We start from the raw sequence: 16,928 nt of genomic DNA, 5'->3' as shown, positions 1-16,928 counted from the left end.
TAAGCACTTGTTAAATAGTTAATTACAATAATTATAAAAATGATATTTCGTGTACTGTAATAGTTAATTCCGTATTGGATTGTAAGACATATACACGTTTAAATTTATCATGCCAATAAAACAGTAAATTATTGAATAAAAAAACATTTTTCATATTTTTCTTTTCAGTTTGAAATTATTATTATTATTATTCATGACATAAATAGATCTATCAAACGTCATATGTGATTTCTTATGTGTATGTGAAATTTTCCGTACAATTCAGATTCAGATACAATAATACAAGTTTCTGTTTAAAAAAAAAAAATTGGCTTTGACATGACAGTGATAAGACTGAAATTATCATTAAATACAAAGGTAAGGTCATGAAAACATGCCCCGTCTTGAATTAAATAATTTCGGCTAAACAAATTTCCGCTAAACTTTATGCTTGTCGGATTATTCAGGTAAAAAGATAAAGAAATGATTTTAGGGACCTCTACGTGAACTCTGTAGGATAAACCGGACCCCACATATGACACCTTATCTGGAAGTATAATTTCCCGCTCTATCCGAATCCAAGTCAAAAATAGATGTTCCTATTTTATAAAAAATAAGTTGACCTTCAAATAACTTTGAAAAACAAGATCAGGTTGAAGGTCACAATCAGTTGGCTCCCTTTGATCCATACAACTTTTATTTGAAGTATTTTTTCTATCATGTTTCAGAAATGGAATAATCGACCTCATAGATTACCATGGACTATCCTGTCTATAAAAAGAACAGTATAGAGATTTTCTAAGTCACTCGTGAACATCACACGGCAATGGAGATCAAGTACTTATTATTTATCTCTGAAACACAAAATACACTAACGCCTTATATTTAAATTCCATGTAAGTTTTATGTCTACCTAGTTAGCTTCTTATTAATCTACATTATCGCGGATAAATGCTATGTAGGGGTGAACTTCATTAAAGTATTCATGGTCATAGTTGATCATAAGCGGGATGAGTTCTTTATAAAAGCAGAAAGAATAGCAATGAATAGAATTCTAATGGAAATGGTCAGTATACGGCAACAATTACAAATGAGTTCCATCAGAATTGCTAATACCACAAAAGATCAGTGAGGTCAAATCCGGGAACTGGTACTAAGGCAGTTGGTATTAAAGCAAAAGAAACTGCTCAAGAACTTAGTAGAGGTCAAACATGAGATCATTGTAGGTGATATCCAATCCTTCAAACAAAGATTAAACTCCCCGATTTCCCCAAGGGTAGAGCATGAAATGCATCGGTTCATGATAGAGATACTTGCTGGTAGTAGCATTATAAAATACTCGATGAGCAGATAGTCGAGTCCGGTAATGATTATATTGAAAGTAGATGGCTCGTATCGATTCTGCATCAATTCCATAGTAGCAAATCGTGTAACCGAACTAGATGCTTACTCCATTTCCTTTATGCAGGATATATTCAGGCGCTAGCAAAATGCCAATTATACCTCCGCTAGAGCTGAGCTCAGTGTATCAACAGATATTGTATGTATTAACAAATACCTTGGGTATTTTATTGAACTTAGACGATATCAAATTGAATCCAAAGAAGATCCATCCGATCTTAGAGTGCCCTATCCTAAAAATATAAAAAAACTGAGAAGTAGTTTAGGCATAGCATTTTGGTATCAACGCTTCGTCGATGATTTTGCCTCAATCACCGAATCATTCGTTCTTTTAATAAGAAAAGCTATTTTCAATCACTGGAGTCAAGGGCAGAATCAATCACAAGAATTTATTCGTTAAACTGTGGCTAATGACACAGAGGTGAACTGAGTACCATTCTAACGTAGACAGTCGATGGAATGGAACGCATGGTGAAGTTTGCCCACTCTAAATAAAGAGGAACGGAATTATTTCGTTCGGAATTATTTATGTTATTGGAGATAGAATGCTTGGTCGTCATCTGTTTTCCATTGAGAAGTTTAGATAGTACGTGGAAGGTTAACATTTCATGATGACAACTAATATCAGCTGTTTAGATGGCTCCAGAGTAGGAAAAACCCCACTAGTCCTTTGATCCCATGGGCGCTAAAGTTGCAGGGATACGCATTTGATGTAGAGCATCGCAAGTGATGTCTTTACGCGGTTCCCAATGCTTTATCACATATGTACAAGGAAGACGAATCCGCGATAAGCGCAGATGTATGAATTAGGAGATCACATTAGGAGATTACATTCGTATTAAAACAGAAAGTATCTGAGAACTTAAGTGCACATCTAACTTGGAAGGTTCAGGGTGGAAAAATTTATATGTACTGCCGTGACAATTAGTTTTCAGAGATTTCTGATGATTATGAGACATGGAAGCTTCTAACTTCGATAGAAGACCGAACCCAAGTACCAAGTACTGAAATACCAAATACAAAATGCCATGACATATTCCTAACTAAATACCTCGGGCGGAATAAGACGTGCGCTAAAGTAAGACTCTTTTACCACTATCACTTCTACTATCACTCCCCCCACTTGCTCTTTTTCGCAAGGAGAAGAGTATAGCTGTGATCAGCAAATGAAGTGAGCCTATGATACGCTCCATTTCCTTTGATATCCTCTGCTCTCGCCGAAGAAACTCTCGTTGGTGCGACTTAAATTGTGGTTGTTTGTGTAACAAAGTATGGTGACTAGCCGAATTAATGCATGTACGGCAAGAGCATGAGGCCCAACGCCGTGAACCCCAAAGAACTTGCCGTCTGGGCTATCGCTCTTAGAATGCCATAAAAGGAAGAAGCGCTCAATACTACACTAGGTACGCTCAGCAATTTTCGCTCACTCGTTAGTATATCGTTGCAGACAAGAATAGACATTGTTATCTGCAGCAATAATACCTGTCATAAGGAAGGTAATAACTGTTTTCCTTACGAGCGTTTTTATTGGTTTTGCGTGTGTCGCGTTTCTTTGGTAGCTCGTGGTTCGATTTTTTGTTCTGTCTCTCTTTCTCGCTCTCTCTCTCTCTCTCTCTCTCTCTCTCTCTCTCTCTCTCTCTCTCTCTTTCACTCGCCGTTGAAATCAACAAGTGCGACCGTTGTTGCTTGTATGCTCATCCATGTTAATATACCCCACTAGTCCAAGCTCGCAGTTACGAATCTAAAACAATTTAATTCATTTCTCGCCTTGCTTAGTGCATTTATACTCGTTTTCAGCTTCGCAAAACATACGCATAGTAGGACCGAACATAACAGGAGTAGATTGAAACGAAGGTTAGCCGCGTAGTTAAATAATAATTAATTTTGTTTAACAAATCGTTACAAGCACCCATATAGTTGGACTTAAACTATCCACGTAACAAAATTGAAATTAATCGTATTTTATGAAAATATAATTGTCAAATAAATGTACGAAACAACGAGTATATGTGGTTTCTATACAACAAAATTCATGGAAAATATATAATACTCACGTCAAGAATGAATTGTAGTAACAATAAAAAATTTGAATCTGGTATCATGGTTTTAAATTTGAGAGCTAATGTAAGTTCATAAACAATAACTCTTGATAAAAAGTGTTTATCTCGGTCTTTTGTGAAATTACGATAACATAAATAGCAGAGTTCTATCAATGAAGCGAAATGAACTATAGAGTTCTGTATTGCATAGCTTAACACTTTGGAAAATGGATCCAATATACCCTGAAAAATGTATAATAATATAATGTATATATATATATATAATTATTAATAAATAATATATATAATTTTATGTATATATTATATAAAACAATTAGGATTTGAGCAATCTTAATAGGATATGTGATTAAGAGAAGGAGAAAACACAAAGATTAAAAATGAACAGAGAAAAATCGAGAGAAATGACGACTTCTTTATTTATATAGTGCCTTCTAGATAGGATATCAAAATAGAATTAAGGGCTCTGCTAAGCCAACACTTGAGCGAGTGCTATACACATGCATGTATTAAATAATAAACACGAAATCATACTCATACGTACACGCCAAAACTCTCTCGTATCTCGTGCTTCATTAATGATATAGCTCCTTGTAAAAATAGCCATCGTTTTCTGTAAAGTTCGAAAATTTCGATCGCCATGGTACAACAGGCCTCTTTATACGGTTGTAAGTGAGGATACCCGCTTTGTAAGCGGAAGCAAGGGTTGTTCCCGTCCTCGAGATGTCAAGATCACTCATGGTAGATGTATTGAATTATATATTTACAGTTATTTTGTGTTAGGGGTGGTTACTACCCCTTAGGGGTAGTATCTATAAAAAAACCGAAAAACTTAATTTGTTTATTATAGATGTTTACAAATTTTTTCCAATTTTTTCAGTCATTCAAAACTTTTTTATTATATAAAATATTTTTTCGATAATTCTGTCCGCCATATTGATTCCGATATTTTGAATTTTCAAAATCTAATAACTGTAACGGTCCTATGAGCTAGTTTATTATATCACTGAATCACTGCAACCAGTCTAACGCATCTATCTGTTTATTCAAATCAATACATTAAGCGGCGTTACCTCACTGTTTACTCGATTATATTCATATAAGAGTCAAATCAAAATAAATAGCGTGACGTCACAAAGTAATAGATATAGATATAATCATTTTTGTTATTAAGAAAAATTTGTTAGTTAGAGATTATTTTAATATAACAAAGTATTTATTATATAGACTTTAGTACGTAGATTTAAAATATAATAACACAAATTGCATTTAATTATTAAATAATAATTAAATGCATAATAATTAAATGCGATCGCCCTGTTCGCCTCTCTCTCTCGCACGATGTGGCTTTGTTGCAGGTCTGATTCCTGATCGGTGGAGATGCCTGGCGTTGGAGGGATAGGTGTGAGCGGGGAGCAGAGGAGGAGAGAGAGAAATAGTGTCGCCGGCATGAGCCGCACATGTGTGCGTAGCCGGCGGCGCTCGGCCGTTTTTGAGTACCTATAGGGAGGGGCGCGTAAGAAATCGCGGAAGGCGCGGGATCGCGGTCAGTAGGGTTTCGACCGGCGACTACTTGCCAGCTATTCAAGCCTTATAATTAGAATCAGTGAGTGTTCGGGTAGTTGATTGCCATTGAACGACCATCAGTAAGAAGGAAGACCGGCTGCATCCAGAATCCCGCCTTTCGAGGATGACATCGTTTGCTCAGAGGACGCGGACTTCCGCAGCAGCGCTCCCTCCCAAGGTCAGGTACCCTTTTTGTTTCTCGGTGCGTACCTCGATTTCTCTCTCTCCTAGCATCGTATAGGCCGGACGCGGACGAGCGGTTGCGTGCGTGAACTCGCATCGCCCTCGCGGAATTCGCGAGACACGTTGTAAGGTGACGTTCTGTTTCCTGTGCGTTAATTCGCACGGAACGAACTTAGCCCGGACTCGGCCGACACACACGTCAAACGCCGAATGTATATTATTGTTGCAATAAAGAGTAAAATAGTTGAATTGATGAGTTTATTCTGTTTAAACCTGTCTCTCTTGTAATTGATTAAATTGCGATTATCTATATTACCAGACGAAATAGCCCTCGTTAAATTTTCGCGACGAAGCGAATGCGCCTTCCGAGCCTTTCCCCTTAAATAATTTGTGACGCAACGTTGTTCGGGCTTAAATTACTAACGTACGTGTTACAAACGAAAGTATTAATTTTATACTTAATAATGATAACTTTATGATTTAGGAATCTTAGATAATTAATCTAATAATTGCATTATAAGATTAGAAAAAACCGTTACAAATATGAAAAATTAGTTATAATTCAAATATTATTAACTAATTTAAATATTTCTTTTTAGAAATTACTTCCGAAATTAAGTAACTATAAAATTATATAAAAATTCAATAATTTTCTATTGTAAATATTGTAATATAACTTTAATTAACTTTATTAGTTAATAACTTTTGACGACACTATTTGCGATAATTGTATATTATATGAAATCAACAAATAACAAATTCTGTAAAGTTTACATGTGTTAAAAGCTTACTATTAATGGTTATTTACTTGTAAATTAAGAAAACTCACTTTTCAAAATTCGCGAATGTCTCTCGAATGTTCGATGACATCTCTCCTGCAAAAATAAGCGGGAAAATCTGTGTATAAATACGCCCACCTTTGCACAGGCTAGCATTCACTTCTAGCCTTGCAAGGTGAGCGCATGAGTCTGAATAAACTTGGCTAATACCTAAGTTCTTTCTCTCATTGTAATTAACTGAGGAAGACCATTCCTTCCTTATAATTCGGGCTCGACTTATAGAACATCTCGCGCTATAAGAAACTTGGGCCGAATTATATCCTATCCAAGAAAGACTTTAGCTCTGCTTATGGGACAATTCGCACCATAAGAAACTAGGGCATCGTCTGACTTTCCCTGAAACTTTGTACTTATTTTTATATATATTTGATCTATTTATTATTAATAGAGTACATTTTATTTATCTATTTATTTTATTGACAAGTAGAGTGAAATTATTAGAAACAAATTCTTACTCATTAGCTAGATACGAGCGTTCGAATTATTATTATTTATAAGTGATACGAACATCACATAATAGATCTGTAATCAGCGACCTCGAAAACCTCTGTATACAAACTTTCTACGAATTATTATGTATTGAATTACATATTTACAGTTATTTTGTGTTAGCGGTGGTTTACCCCCCTTCGGGGTAATATTTATTAAAATACCGAAAGACGTCAACTCAATTTTGTTATTATGGATGCTTTGTTACGTCCCGAGACGTAACTATTTCTTCATTTTGATTTCATCAGCAATCAATTAAAAAACGAAATAATGTATAAACGACGAACGGCATTTTTTACAAAATACAAACTCAGAGAAATTAAAAGATGAGTAGTCCGAAAATTTGGGGCGCCCGACATTTTTATTTTTTGATTACTCAACACATTAATATGGGCCAAAGAGTCAATATAAAAACAGAAGACTCGACTTTTCGGCAGTTGATTCGCGACGCGCGACTACTCAATAACATTAAAATTTGTTACAGTTCTTACGAGCTGATTCGCGACGCGCGACAGCCGAATAACGTATAATTCATTTATTGTTATTTTTTGAGAAATCATTTCTGTCTTTGAATAAATAAATAATTACTTGAATCGAGTGTTCGTGCATCATTACCGACCGACCTCATATATATTTCATCGAGATAGAGCTAAGCAGCCAATTTAACTCCAAATAATAACCCAGGTAAGTTCCTGTCACTATAATAATTACTAATAAATGAATGATCATACATATTCTAAAACTACACGTCACGGCTACGTAGTCGCGACATAACAGCTTAAACATTTTTTGATGAAATCTTTTACAGTTCTCCGGCTATCGTGTGCGCCCGCAAATAGAAGAGCTCTTTGTGCGACTATTACAAACGGTGTCACAGTACTTCTTACCTTTAACTATTTTTATCAGCGATCGCATAAACTTATAGCGTAACTTAATCATAAATGTTTAAGGAAGCCCGCGTAAATAATCCAACACATTCGTGATTTTCTTCAAGATATTAGCATTGATATTTATGCATTTAAATTTTTAAGCAAACTTTTAAATTTGATTGTGTCGACTTGTATCTTCATAATATGTTTGGTTTCACATATGTACGAGAGTGGGTCAATAAGTCCTTAGAAAAAGATAGAAAAACAAATTTTTTTGTACGTTATTTTTTATTTTCCAACATAATCTTCTTTTAGCTCGATACCCTTTTCTAGGTATCCTTCAAGTTTTTTTAACCCATCAGAAAAAAAATAATTTTGAAGGATCCTCAAGGGAATGAAAAAAGTTACAAAGGGCAAAATCTGGTAAATATGATGAATGGTATACTAATTCGAACGTCAATTCCTTAATAGTAGTCAGTGAAACTAAGCAAATGTGTACTCGTGTATTGTCTTGATGAAACAGAATTTTTTTTGTTCAAATGAGAACGATTTTCTTTTATTTTCTCGCTTAACCGGTCCAACAACGACGGATAATACTCTCCGGTGATTGTTTGTCCTTTTTCTAAATAATAGACGAAGATAATTCCACGTGAATCCCAAAAAAACTGGAGCCAAACCTTGCCAGCCGATTTCACTGTCTTCGCCTTCTTTGGAGCTGGTTGACCTTTCACAATCCACTATTTTGACTGTTTTTTTTATCTCAGGAGTGTAGTGTTGTATTCAGGTTTCGTCTACAGTTATTAATCGATGCAGAAAGTCGTCTGGATTATGGTGGATGCGCGCCAAGAGAGCCTCAGTGACCACCACTGGACTGCGTCTGTTCTCGACTGAGAGCTAACGCAGCATTCATCTTGCCGAAAATTTTTTCATGCCCGATTTCTGATACAAAATCGAAATGAATATACCTTTTGAAATCCCTGTGGCCTCAACTTTTTCATGCAATTTTATTCTTCGGTCACTCAACACCATGTCGTGGATTTTATTGATCATTTCCGGAGTGCTCACGTCTTCAGGACGGCCTGAACAATGATCATCTGCAGTCGATGTACGGCCACGTTTAAATTTATTCACCCAATTGTAAACAGTTGCAAACACAGAGAAAGATACACTATGAATTGCATCTAACTCAGCTTTGATTTCTTTCGGTGTAAGGCCGTTTAAATAGAAATGTTTTATCACCGCTCGGAACTCTCTTGTTTCCATCGTTAAGAAGAAACAAAAGTTGTCCACTTTCAACGATAAACACGGAACTACTCGATGGATCTGGCTGAAACTTCGGCAGCACTCTATGTAATAGTGACGCTCACTGGTGCAACATAAGTTTGAATGCTTTAACTGCCATCTCTTAGATTTTCTAAGGACTTTTTGACCCATCCTCGTATATCATTACCAAGAAAAATTTTTGGAGTCTAAAATTTTTATTACTTAAAATTTTAATATTGACATAATGGATATTATAATTATTGATTAAAGCATGTTTTACCAATGCAGACTTATTGTCATTATTTTTAATACTTCGTTTGTTCTTGTAAACACATGTTTTAATATGTTTCACCAATGTACTAACAAGGAATGTACCCAACCTGAACTCACCAATTTTGATGAATTTAATACATATTATAGAACATAAAAAAATAAGAGACACGTATTTTTTTTATCGGCTAATTTTCACTTTCAAGGGGTAAAAACCTCCCCTAAAGTTAATTCCCAAAAAGCGTTTTTTTTTAATATCTCGGCTTAAAATTAATATTTGTCAGTGAAACAAATTGGAGGTTATTTCCTACAAAAGGAGCAAGTATTTCATGGTAATTTGAAGAGTAAGAGTAGAATCTCCAATTTTTTAGGGGTTGAAAACATATTTTTTGGCATAATTTTATAATAAAAAAGTTTAAACCGACTAAAAAAATTGGAAAAAATGTTTAAACATCCATAATAAGAAAATTTAGCTTACGTCTTTCGGTGTTTTAATAAATATTACTTTAATAAATATTATTTTTAATAAATATTATTGTGATAGGTATGGTTTACCCCCTAAGGGTAAATACATAAAAACCCCCCTAACTATAAATATGTAATTCAATACATAATATTTTGTAGAAGGTTTGTATATAGGGGTTTTCGAGATCGCTCTTTACAAATCTGATATCAGATTTTGAAAATTTAAAATGGCGGAACCAATGTGGTGGACGAAAATGTCGAAAAAAAATTTTAACTTTCATAAAAACTTGTTTACAAATGTGTGATCTTTGTAGTCTATACATGTGAACTAAAGAGCCTTAAACCCTAAATCCCTAAACAACAAATAGGCTAGATACTTGTGCTTTTTAACCAAACCACATCAAATTCCTAAATTTGTAAACAAGAAAATTCTGTGTGTGAAGCAGTTTTATAATTTCCATAGAAATTGTTATCAGAATCTTAATGAAACTCTTTTATTGTAAATTTAACTTATCACTCACTATCAAAAAAATAACAGGCAGCTGAGGTAAACACTCGATGTAAACAATCCAAAAAAAGAATATACTGATTCGCACATATTGTCAATAACTTTTATTAGTGAAATACATTTATCTGTGGAATTATCATTGAATGTATGATAACATTCCTTAACTAATGAATGTATTTACAATTCCCTTTCAATAACAACGTGTTCTTTAATTGCAAATGAAGTTCTAGTATTAATATCCTTTTATGTATTTTTACCAATAACAAAAATTATCATAGTAATATGATAATAATAATAATAATAATAATAATAATAATAATACCCTTGATACGAAGATGACCTTCTGGCCTCATATACAGAAAACAACCCGGAAAGCGGCAAAGAGGACAGCATCCTTGAGTCGCCTGATGGCAAATACGACGGGACCGAGATCGGGAAAACGACGACTGTTAATGGCGACAGCTCACTCGATCCTTCTATATGGCGCGGAAATATGGGCAGACTCCCTGAAGACAAAGAAATACTGTAAGTCGATGATGATGTTACAGAGACAGGGCGCACTGCGAATTACTTGCTCCTACCGAACAGTCTCTGCGCAGGATGTTTTGGTGGTGGCTGGCGTAATACCCGTGGATCTTCTGGCCTTTGAACGCAAAAGGATCTACGGGAGCAGCGCGGACATAGGACGAAAGAACGCGACAATCGCTGAGCGCGACAGGACAATTGACATTCGGCAAGGCCGATGGACAAAGGAACGAGGTGGTAACTGGACGAGACGATTGATACGGGAATTGAGGCTGTGGATAGGAAGGAACTTTGGTGATGTAAATTGCTACGTCACACAGCTCTTGACGGGCCACGGGTACTTCCGACGGTACTTTTACAATATAAACAGAATACGAACACCCGACTGTGGACACGAATGAGACGACGCGGAACACACGCTTTTCATGTGTGACCGCTGGACAAGACTCAGACAAGAACTGGAAGAAACGGTCGGCAGCATCACCCCCGATAACATCGTAGCTCTGATGCTGCGTGAACCCGAATGGTGGCGCTTAGTCGCTACCTATACGGAAACTATACTGAGACGTAAGAACGCGGACGGCTGCCTGACAGATGACTGAGCAGACGAAGTGACGCGATGTAACGAGATACGGAGGAACGACATGAATGAACGAATACAGACCGGACCTCTAATCAGAAGTAATCAACATAGTCCCTGGATGGGGGAAGGACACCAAGGAGATGGCGGTTTAATGGGTATGCTTATTTTTTTTCGGGGAGTCCCACATAACCCCTGAGTCAGAAAGACTAAGGGGAACCCGCAAAAAGGATTCCGCAACTCCTTATAAAAAAAAAAAAAAATAAGAATAAGCATAATTGCAATAGAAATAATAACAGTAGTACTGATAATAGCAATGATAATGAAAAATAATAATAATAATGAGAATAAAATTTATTATTGAATTTAGATTTTTTGATAAATTCATTTGTTGGAAATGTACATATCATATTGTTCAGTGGAGCATGCGAGCTCCCACTCCTAGCCAAAATACGTGGCTCACGGACACACACATATGTGCGCCCCACTACTATATATCACGGTGTGTGAGCAGCGACGAACACACAATAGCACCGCGCGGAAAGCGAGGCTCTCTTCAAGCTGTACACGTATAGAACATACATTAATTATACCTGTATATTACTAAATAATCCTTGTGTAATATTTATTCACCACCTCTATTTTAACATGGTAGCAGAGCGTGGTTTATAATAAACTAAATGCTTGCTTTCTTTTACGTAACCTTTGCGAAACGTAAAAGAAGTATAAGTGCCGCAATAGTCAAGAGCACGAAGTAACGTTCGAGACGAAGAAAAGCATCACATTGGAAGAAGCGGCGGAAATCAAGCAAGAAGAATCCGAATACGAAGGAAAATTCGAGATTAAAGAAGAAATGTACAGCAAATGTGAAATTAAAATTCCAGTATTCGATGGACAAGAGTACAGCATGTGGAAAAAACGAATATTATTATATTTGAAGCTTAAAGAATGTGATGAAGTAATAAAAAGAAGGAAAATGACTACAGATAAAGAGGAATGGGACAAAAAGGATTTAAAGGCTATGAATCACATTTATAGTGCTATAACTAATAAGCAATTAGAATTTGTTGGAGATGAAGAAACAGCCTATGGAATAATGAGTAAGTTTGATCAGATGTATTTGAAGGAGTCAACGGCTTTACAAATTGTTTGTAGAAACAAATTAGATAGAATAAGACTTGAAAAATATAGTGATTCAGAATCATTTTTCAACGAATTTGAAAAGCTAGTCAATGAGTTGAAAAGCGCGGGTGCAAGAGTTGGCGAAAAGGAAAAATTGAATTATATGCTGAACGCATTACCGGAGTCCTATTGCTACATTGGTGATTTAATAGACACCTTAAAGGAAGAAGAACAAACAGCAGACTATATCAGAAGTAAAATCAAATTGGCAGAGATGAAGAGTCAAAAATAAATAACAGATGGAAATTCAAACGTATTCAACGTGAATAGAGAAGGATGCTACAATTGCGGAAAAATTGGACATTTTGCTAGAGACTGCAGAAATGAAAACCAAGAAGGTCACAAAAGCAGCAGAGGACGCGGAGGAAGCGGCCGAAGGAAATACGGCAGAGGTTACAACAGCGGCAGAGGTCATAACAGAGGCAGAGGTCACCACAGCGGCAGAGGACAACGAGGAGTCGGCACGAGCAAACAAAGTAGCGAAGAGGCCAACGCATGGGTAGTGTCTACGGCACACACAGCGCAGAGCGATAACATACACAAGGTAAATAATTTTGATATAGAGTAGTTGCTAGACAGCGGTTGTTCAGACCACATTATTAACAATGACGCCATTTTTGAAAAATTTATAAATTTAAAAGAGCCGGTGAATATTTATCTTGGCGATAATAGATCCATAAAAGCGACTAAGATAGGTACTGTATCCCTTTATTTCGCTACCGTCGAGAAACGAAATAGAGTTAATATAAATAATGTTTACTTTGTTAAGAAATGAATGCAAATTTGATAAGTGTCGGAAAACTAACAAATAATAAAAATACGGTAATTTTGGAAGGAAATAATGCAAAAATTATAGATAGCTATAACAAAGTAACGGCATCAGCTTATAAAATCAATGATACATATAAATTGAAAAGTAAGTTAGTAAGAAATATAAACTGCGTTAACAGTGCCGAGCGAAATAATATGAGTCAAAAGGAAAAGTGGCATAGAATGCTAGGTCATGTAAATTTTGGATATTTGAATACGATTTGTAAACAAAAATTACTTGACGGTATTCCAAGTGAACTTGAAACAGAATTTATGAAATGTAAAATTTGCATTAAAAATAAAATGCACAATTTGCCGTTCAAAAATAAGAGAACTAGAGCAAAGGAAATTTTGGAAATTATTCATACTGATGTTTGTGGTAAGTTTAGAACTACAGGGTTTAATGGAGAAAAATATTTTGTGTCTTTTATCGATGATTATAGTAAAATAGCTAAAGTTTATTGCATAAAATTGAAAGATGAAGTTTTTGATTGCTTAGTTAAACACATAAATGAAATGGAAAATATAACTGGAAAAAAAGTGAAATATTTGAAATGTGATAACGGAAAGGAATATATGAACAATCGGTTTTATAAATTCGCGAGAGAAAAAGGTATTATTTTGAATAACTGTCCTTCGTACGTACACGAGTTAAACGGCACCGCGGAGCGGTTTAACAGAACTATTATGGATATGGCACGATGTTTACTAGCTGAAGCACAAGTACACAAACAATACTGATCCGAGATAGTTTGCGCGGCAGCGTACTTGAAAAATCGAACGGTGACAAATACGATAGAAAAGAAAACACCATTTGAGATTTTCTTTAATAAAAAACCAAACGTCGAACATTTAAGATTATATGGCAGTAAAGTGTTTGTATGAAATCCAGAACAAAAAAGATTTTCAAAATAGGATAAAAAATCAAATATGGGAATTTTATTGGGTTACAGCGAAGTCGGATATAGAGTACTTTTAAATAATAAAATTGTAGTTGCAAGACACGTAGAGTGTGTCGAGGAAACAGTACAATGCATAGGTCTCGACGGAAACGAAAACGATAATATACTTGAATGTACATCTCCCTCTACGTCTACTTTAGAGGAAAGCAGAGACAGAGTTAGTGATAGCGAGAATGATTCAAATGATAATGTATTTGAAAGCGCAGATGAATCAGGTGAGGAAAATGTAAATAGAGAAAGGTTAAAGCAAAAACCTTTGCGTAGATCTGAAAGAGTAAGAAAAAGTACCACACGATATCCAAACCCAGAAACGCGTAATATTTTTGTAAACTATAGTAGAATAGATACGCCTAGTATGTTTGAGGAGGCAATTAGTAGTAAAGATTGTGGAAAATGGAAAAAGGCCATGAATAAAGAAATTGAGTGTTGAAAAGAAATTGAGAAAAAAATAAAACTTGGAAATTAATTGATAAATTAGAAAATAAAAAGGTATTAGACGTTAAGTGGATTTATACACGTAAATCAGATAATAGATATAAGGCAAGATTAGTTGTAAGAGGTTTTCAGCAAACCGATTTAATTGATGATATATACTCTCCTGTTGCTAATAATCAAACCTTAAAAATACTTTTTTCATATTGTTGTCAAAATGGATTAATAACACAGGCCCACAAAAAAAAATGAACTTGGATGTCCATCGACAAAACCCATGTACTCCTACGTATTTTTGCGCGCTGAGTCCGAATCTGGCATTCGTTTAACCTCAGCACGTCGGGTTCAAGGGCAATGAAGGTCACATTGCAGAAATCAGCAATAACTAATACAAGACATCTGTCTGTTAAGTTTTTGGGGTCGCTGAGTTTAAATCCGGTATTTGTTTTTCTCCATGAGGTAAGTTTGAAGGTTAGTTCAAGGTCAAAGCTGTTTACTCTAGGAAAAATGAATTTTTGACTGCAGATTCTGAAAGAGCGGGAAATTTTACGTCCAGATACATATTCAATTTTTTTTAATATAACCCTCAAGGTCATGTGAAGGTCACTTAATCTTGTTGGATGGAGGATTCGTATGACAATAAGATAATGGAATTTCATGGGGCAAACTACCATGTCGTTATGTTTTCAGGGTCGCCGAATCCAAATCCGCGGTGTTCGTTTGTCTCCATCAGGCCGCATTGAAGGTCGTTTGAAGGTCAAATCCTCGACAATTAGTGAAATCGAGTCAAGTTATCATTCTAACATATTTTTTGAGCATCTGAACCCAAATATAAAGACCGCTTAATACCTCAGGGTCAAAATCAAGGTCATCCCAAGGTCAAATATACATTTTTTCATTAAAAAAAGAAAATTTTGACCACAGATTCAGAGAAAATGGAAAATCTTACATCTAGCTGTGATCGTTACTTATTTTTTTGATCACACTCCCGAAATAATCGTGTGCCGCAACCCAGGGTACCTCCACGTGGTGACGGCGGAAAACGGCTTTTTTTTTGGCTTTTTGTTTTCCGGCAAAACCCCGGGGTGAAGGCATGATGCCGTCATGGTTGGCACACGAAGAGGTACGATGCAGGGTTTCGGATGCCCAGTATCGGCGATTGGTCAGGATGAGCAAGCAGGTCCGCAATCGTCGTCATCATGCGACTGCAGCTCTACAGTGGTTGGAAACTTGGTCTCTGTAGAGTACAACAATACAAGAATACGCTCTAATTCTCATAGTTGTAAGCAAAAAGTGAATTCCTTTTGCTATGTGTGTGGCAAATACTTTTTGAAAAAGTCGGATCTTCGCAAATTCACAGATGATTTGAAACTAGTATACGATGAGTGTTTCGGTTGTAAAGTCACTGATGGTGAGCAAAATTGGCTGCCACAATTGATATGCAATAGCTGTAGGCTGATGTTTAGCCGGTACAAAAAGGACAAAACTCCATTAAAATTTGTCAAACCTATGGTTTGGAGTGAGCCAGAAAATGTAGAGAATTGTTATTTTTGTATGACAAAAACTATAGGTTTTAACTCATCTAATGTCCACAAAATTGTATACGCGAGTGTGTCTAGTGTAATCAAGCCGTTTATAGCTCCAACAGAAGAAAGAGATACAGATGTAGAAAGTGACCTTTCTTCTGCACTTACTGAATTAGAGATTTCTAGTTCTGATGAGGCCGAGAGTGAAAGAGAAGAAACGGACGAGAGTAATGACGAGTATGTGCCATCTGGATCACAAACAAAGATAAAAGGAGAATTTGATCAGAAAGAACTTAATGACCTAGTTAGAGAGTTAGGCTTATCAAAGGAGGGAGCAGAGTTGCTTGCTTCGAGGTTGAAGGAAAAAAATTTACTGGCGAAAGGTACTAAATGTTCTTACTATCGGAATAGAGAAAAAGACTTCAGAAAATATTTCTCTACGGAGAATGATCTCGTATTTTGCAACAATGTTAAGGATCTGATGAACGAATTTAAGAAGGATGTTTATAAATCTGAGGAATGGAGATTATTTCTGGATTCTTCTAAGCGAAGCCTGAAGGCTGTATTATTACATAACACTAATAAATATTCTGCAATACCTCTGGCCCATTCGGTTACCCTGAAAGAAGATTACAAAAATGTTGAGTTGGTATTAAATAAAATACAGTACAAGAAACACAACTGGCTAATCTGTGGTGATCTCAAGATTCTTACCATCATGCTAGGTCAGCAATCAGGCTTCACAAAGTTTCCATGTTTCTTATGTATGTGGGATAGCAGGGATCGTAAGAATCATTATGTAAAAGCAGAATGGCCTGATAGATCAACGTTCGAACCCCGTAAGGATAACATCATTAACAAGCCATTAGTAGAGCCATCCAAGGTCCTTCTTCCTCCTCTCCATATTAAACTTGGTTTAATAAAACAATTCGTTAAATTCAGTGGAGCATGCGAGCTCCCACTCCTAGCCAAAATACGTGGCTCACGGACACACACATATGTGCGCCCCACTACTATATATC

General features: G+C 35.9%; 1 protein-coding gene across 1 annotated transcript in view; it reads right to left on the bottom strand.

Moving 5' to 3' along the window:
- Positions 1-3,434: 3,434 nt before the first annotated feature.
- The window catches only part of LOC131667616 (protein unc-79 homolog), a gene marked incomplete at its 3' end in the record, with an annotated part of 3,688,809 nt that continues 3,675,315 nt past the window's right edge, over positions 3,435-16,928 (bottom strand). The window contains exon 38 of the mRNA XM_058941149.1: positions 3,435-3,662. Within this exon, the coding sequence (XP_058797132.1) occupies positions 3,435-3,662 (228 nt within the window). The remainder of the gene's footprint in view (positions 3,663-16,928) is intronic.

Source organism: Phymastichus coffea, unplaced genomic scaffold (assembly GCF_024137745.1).
Source record: "Phymastichus coffea isolate CEN01 unplaced genomic scaffold, Cenicafe_Pcof_1.1 PCOF00005, whole genome shotgun sequence".
Classification (NCBI taxonomy): Eukaryota; Metazoa; Arthropoda; class Insecta; order Hymenoptera; family Eulophidae; genus Phymastichus; species Phymastichus coffea.
Note: the sequence above shows the minus strand (reverse complement) of the source record. Positions and strands in the feature narration are given on the sequence as shown.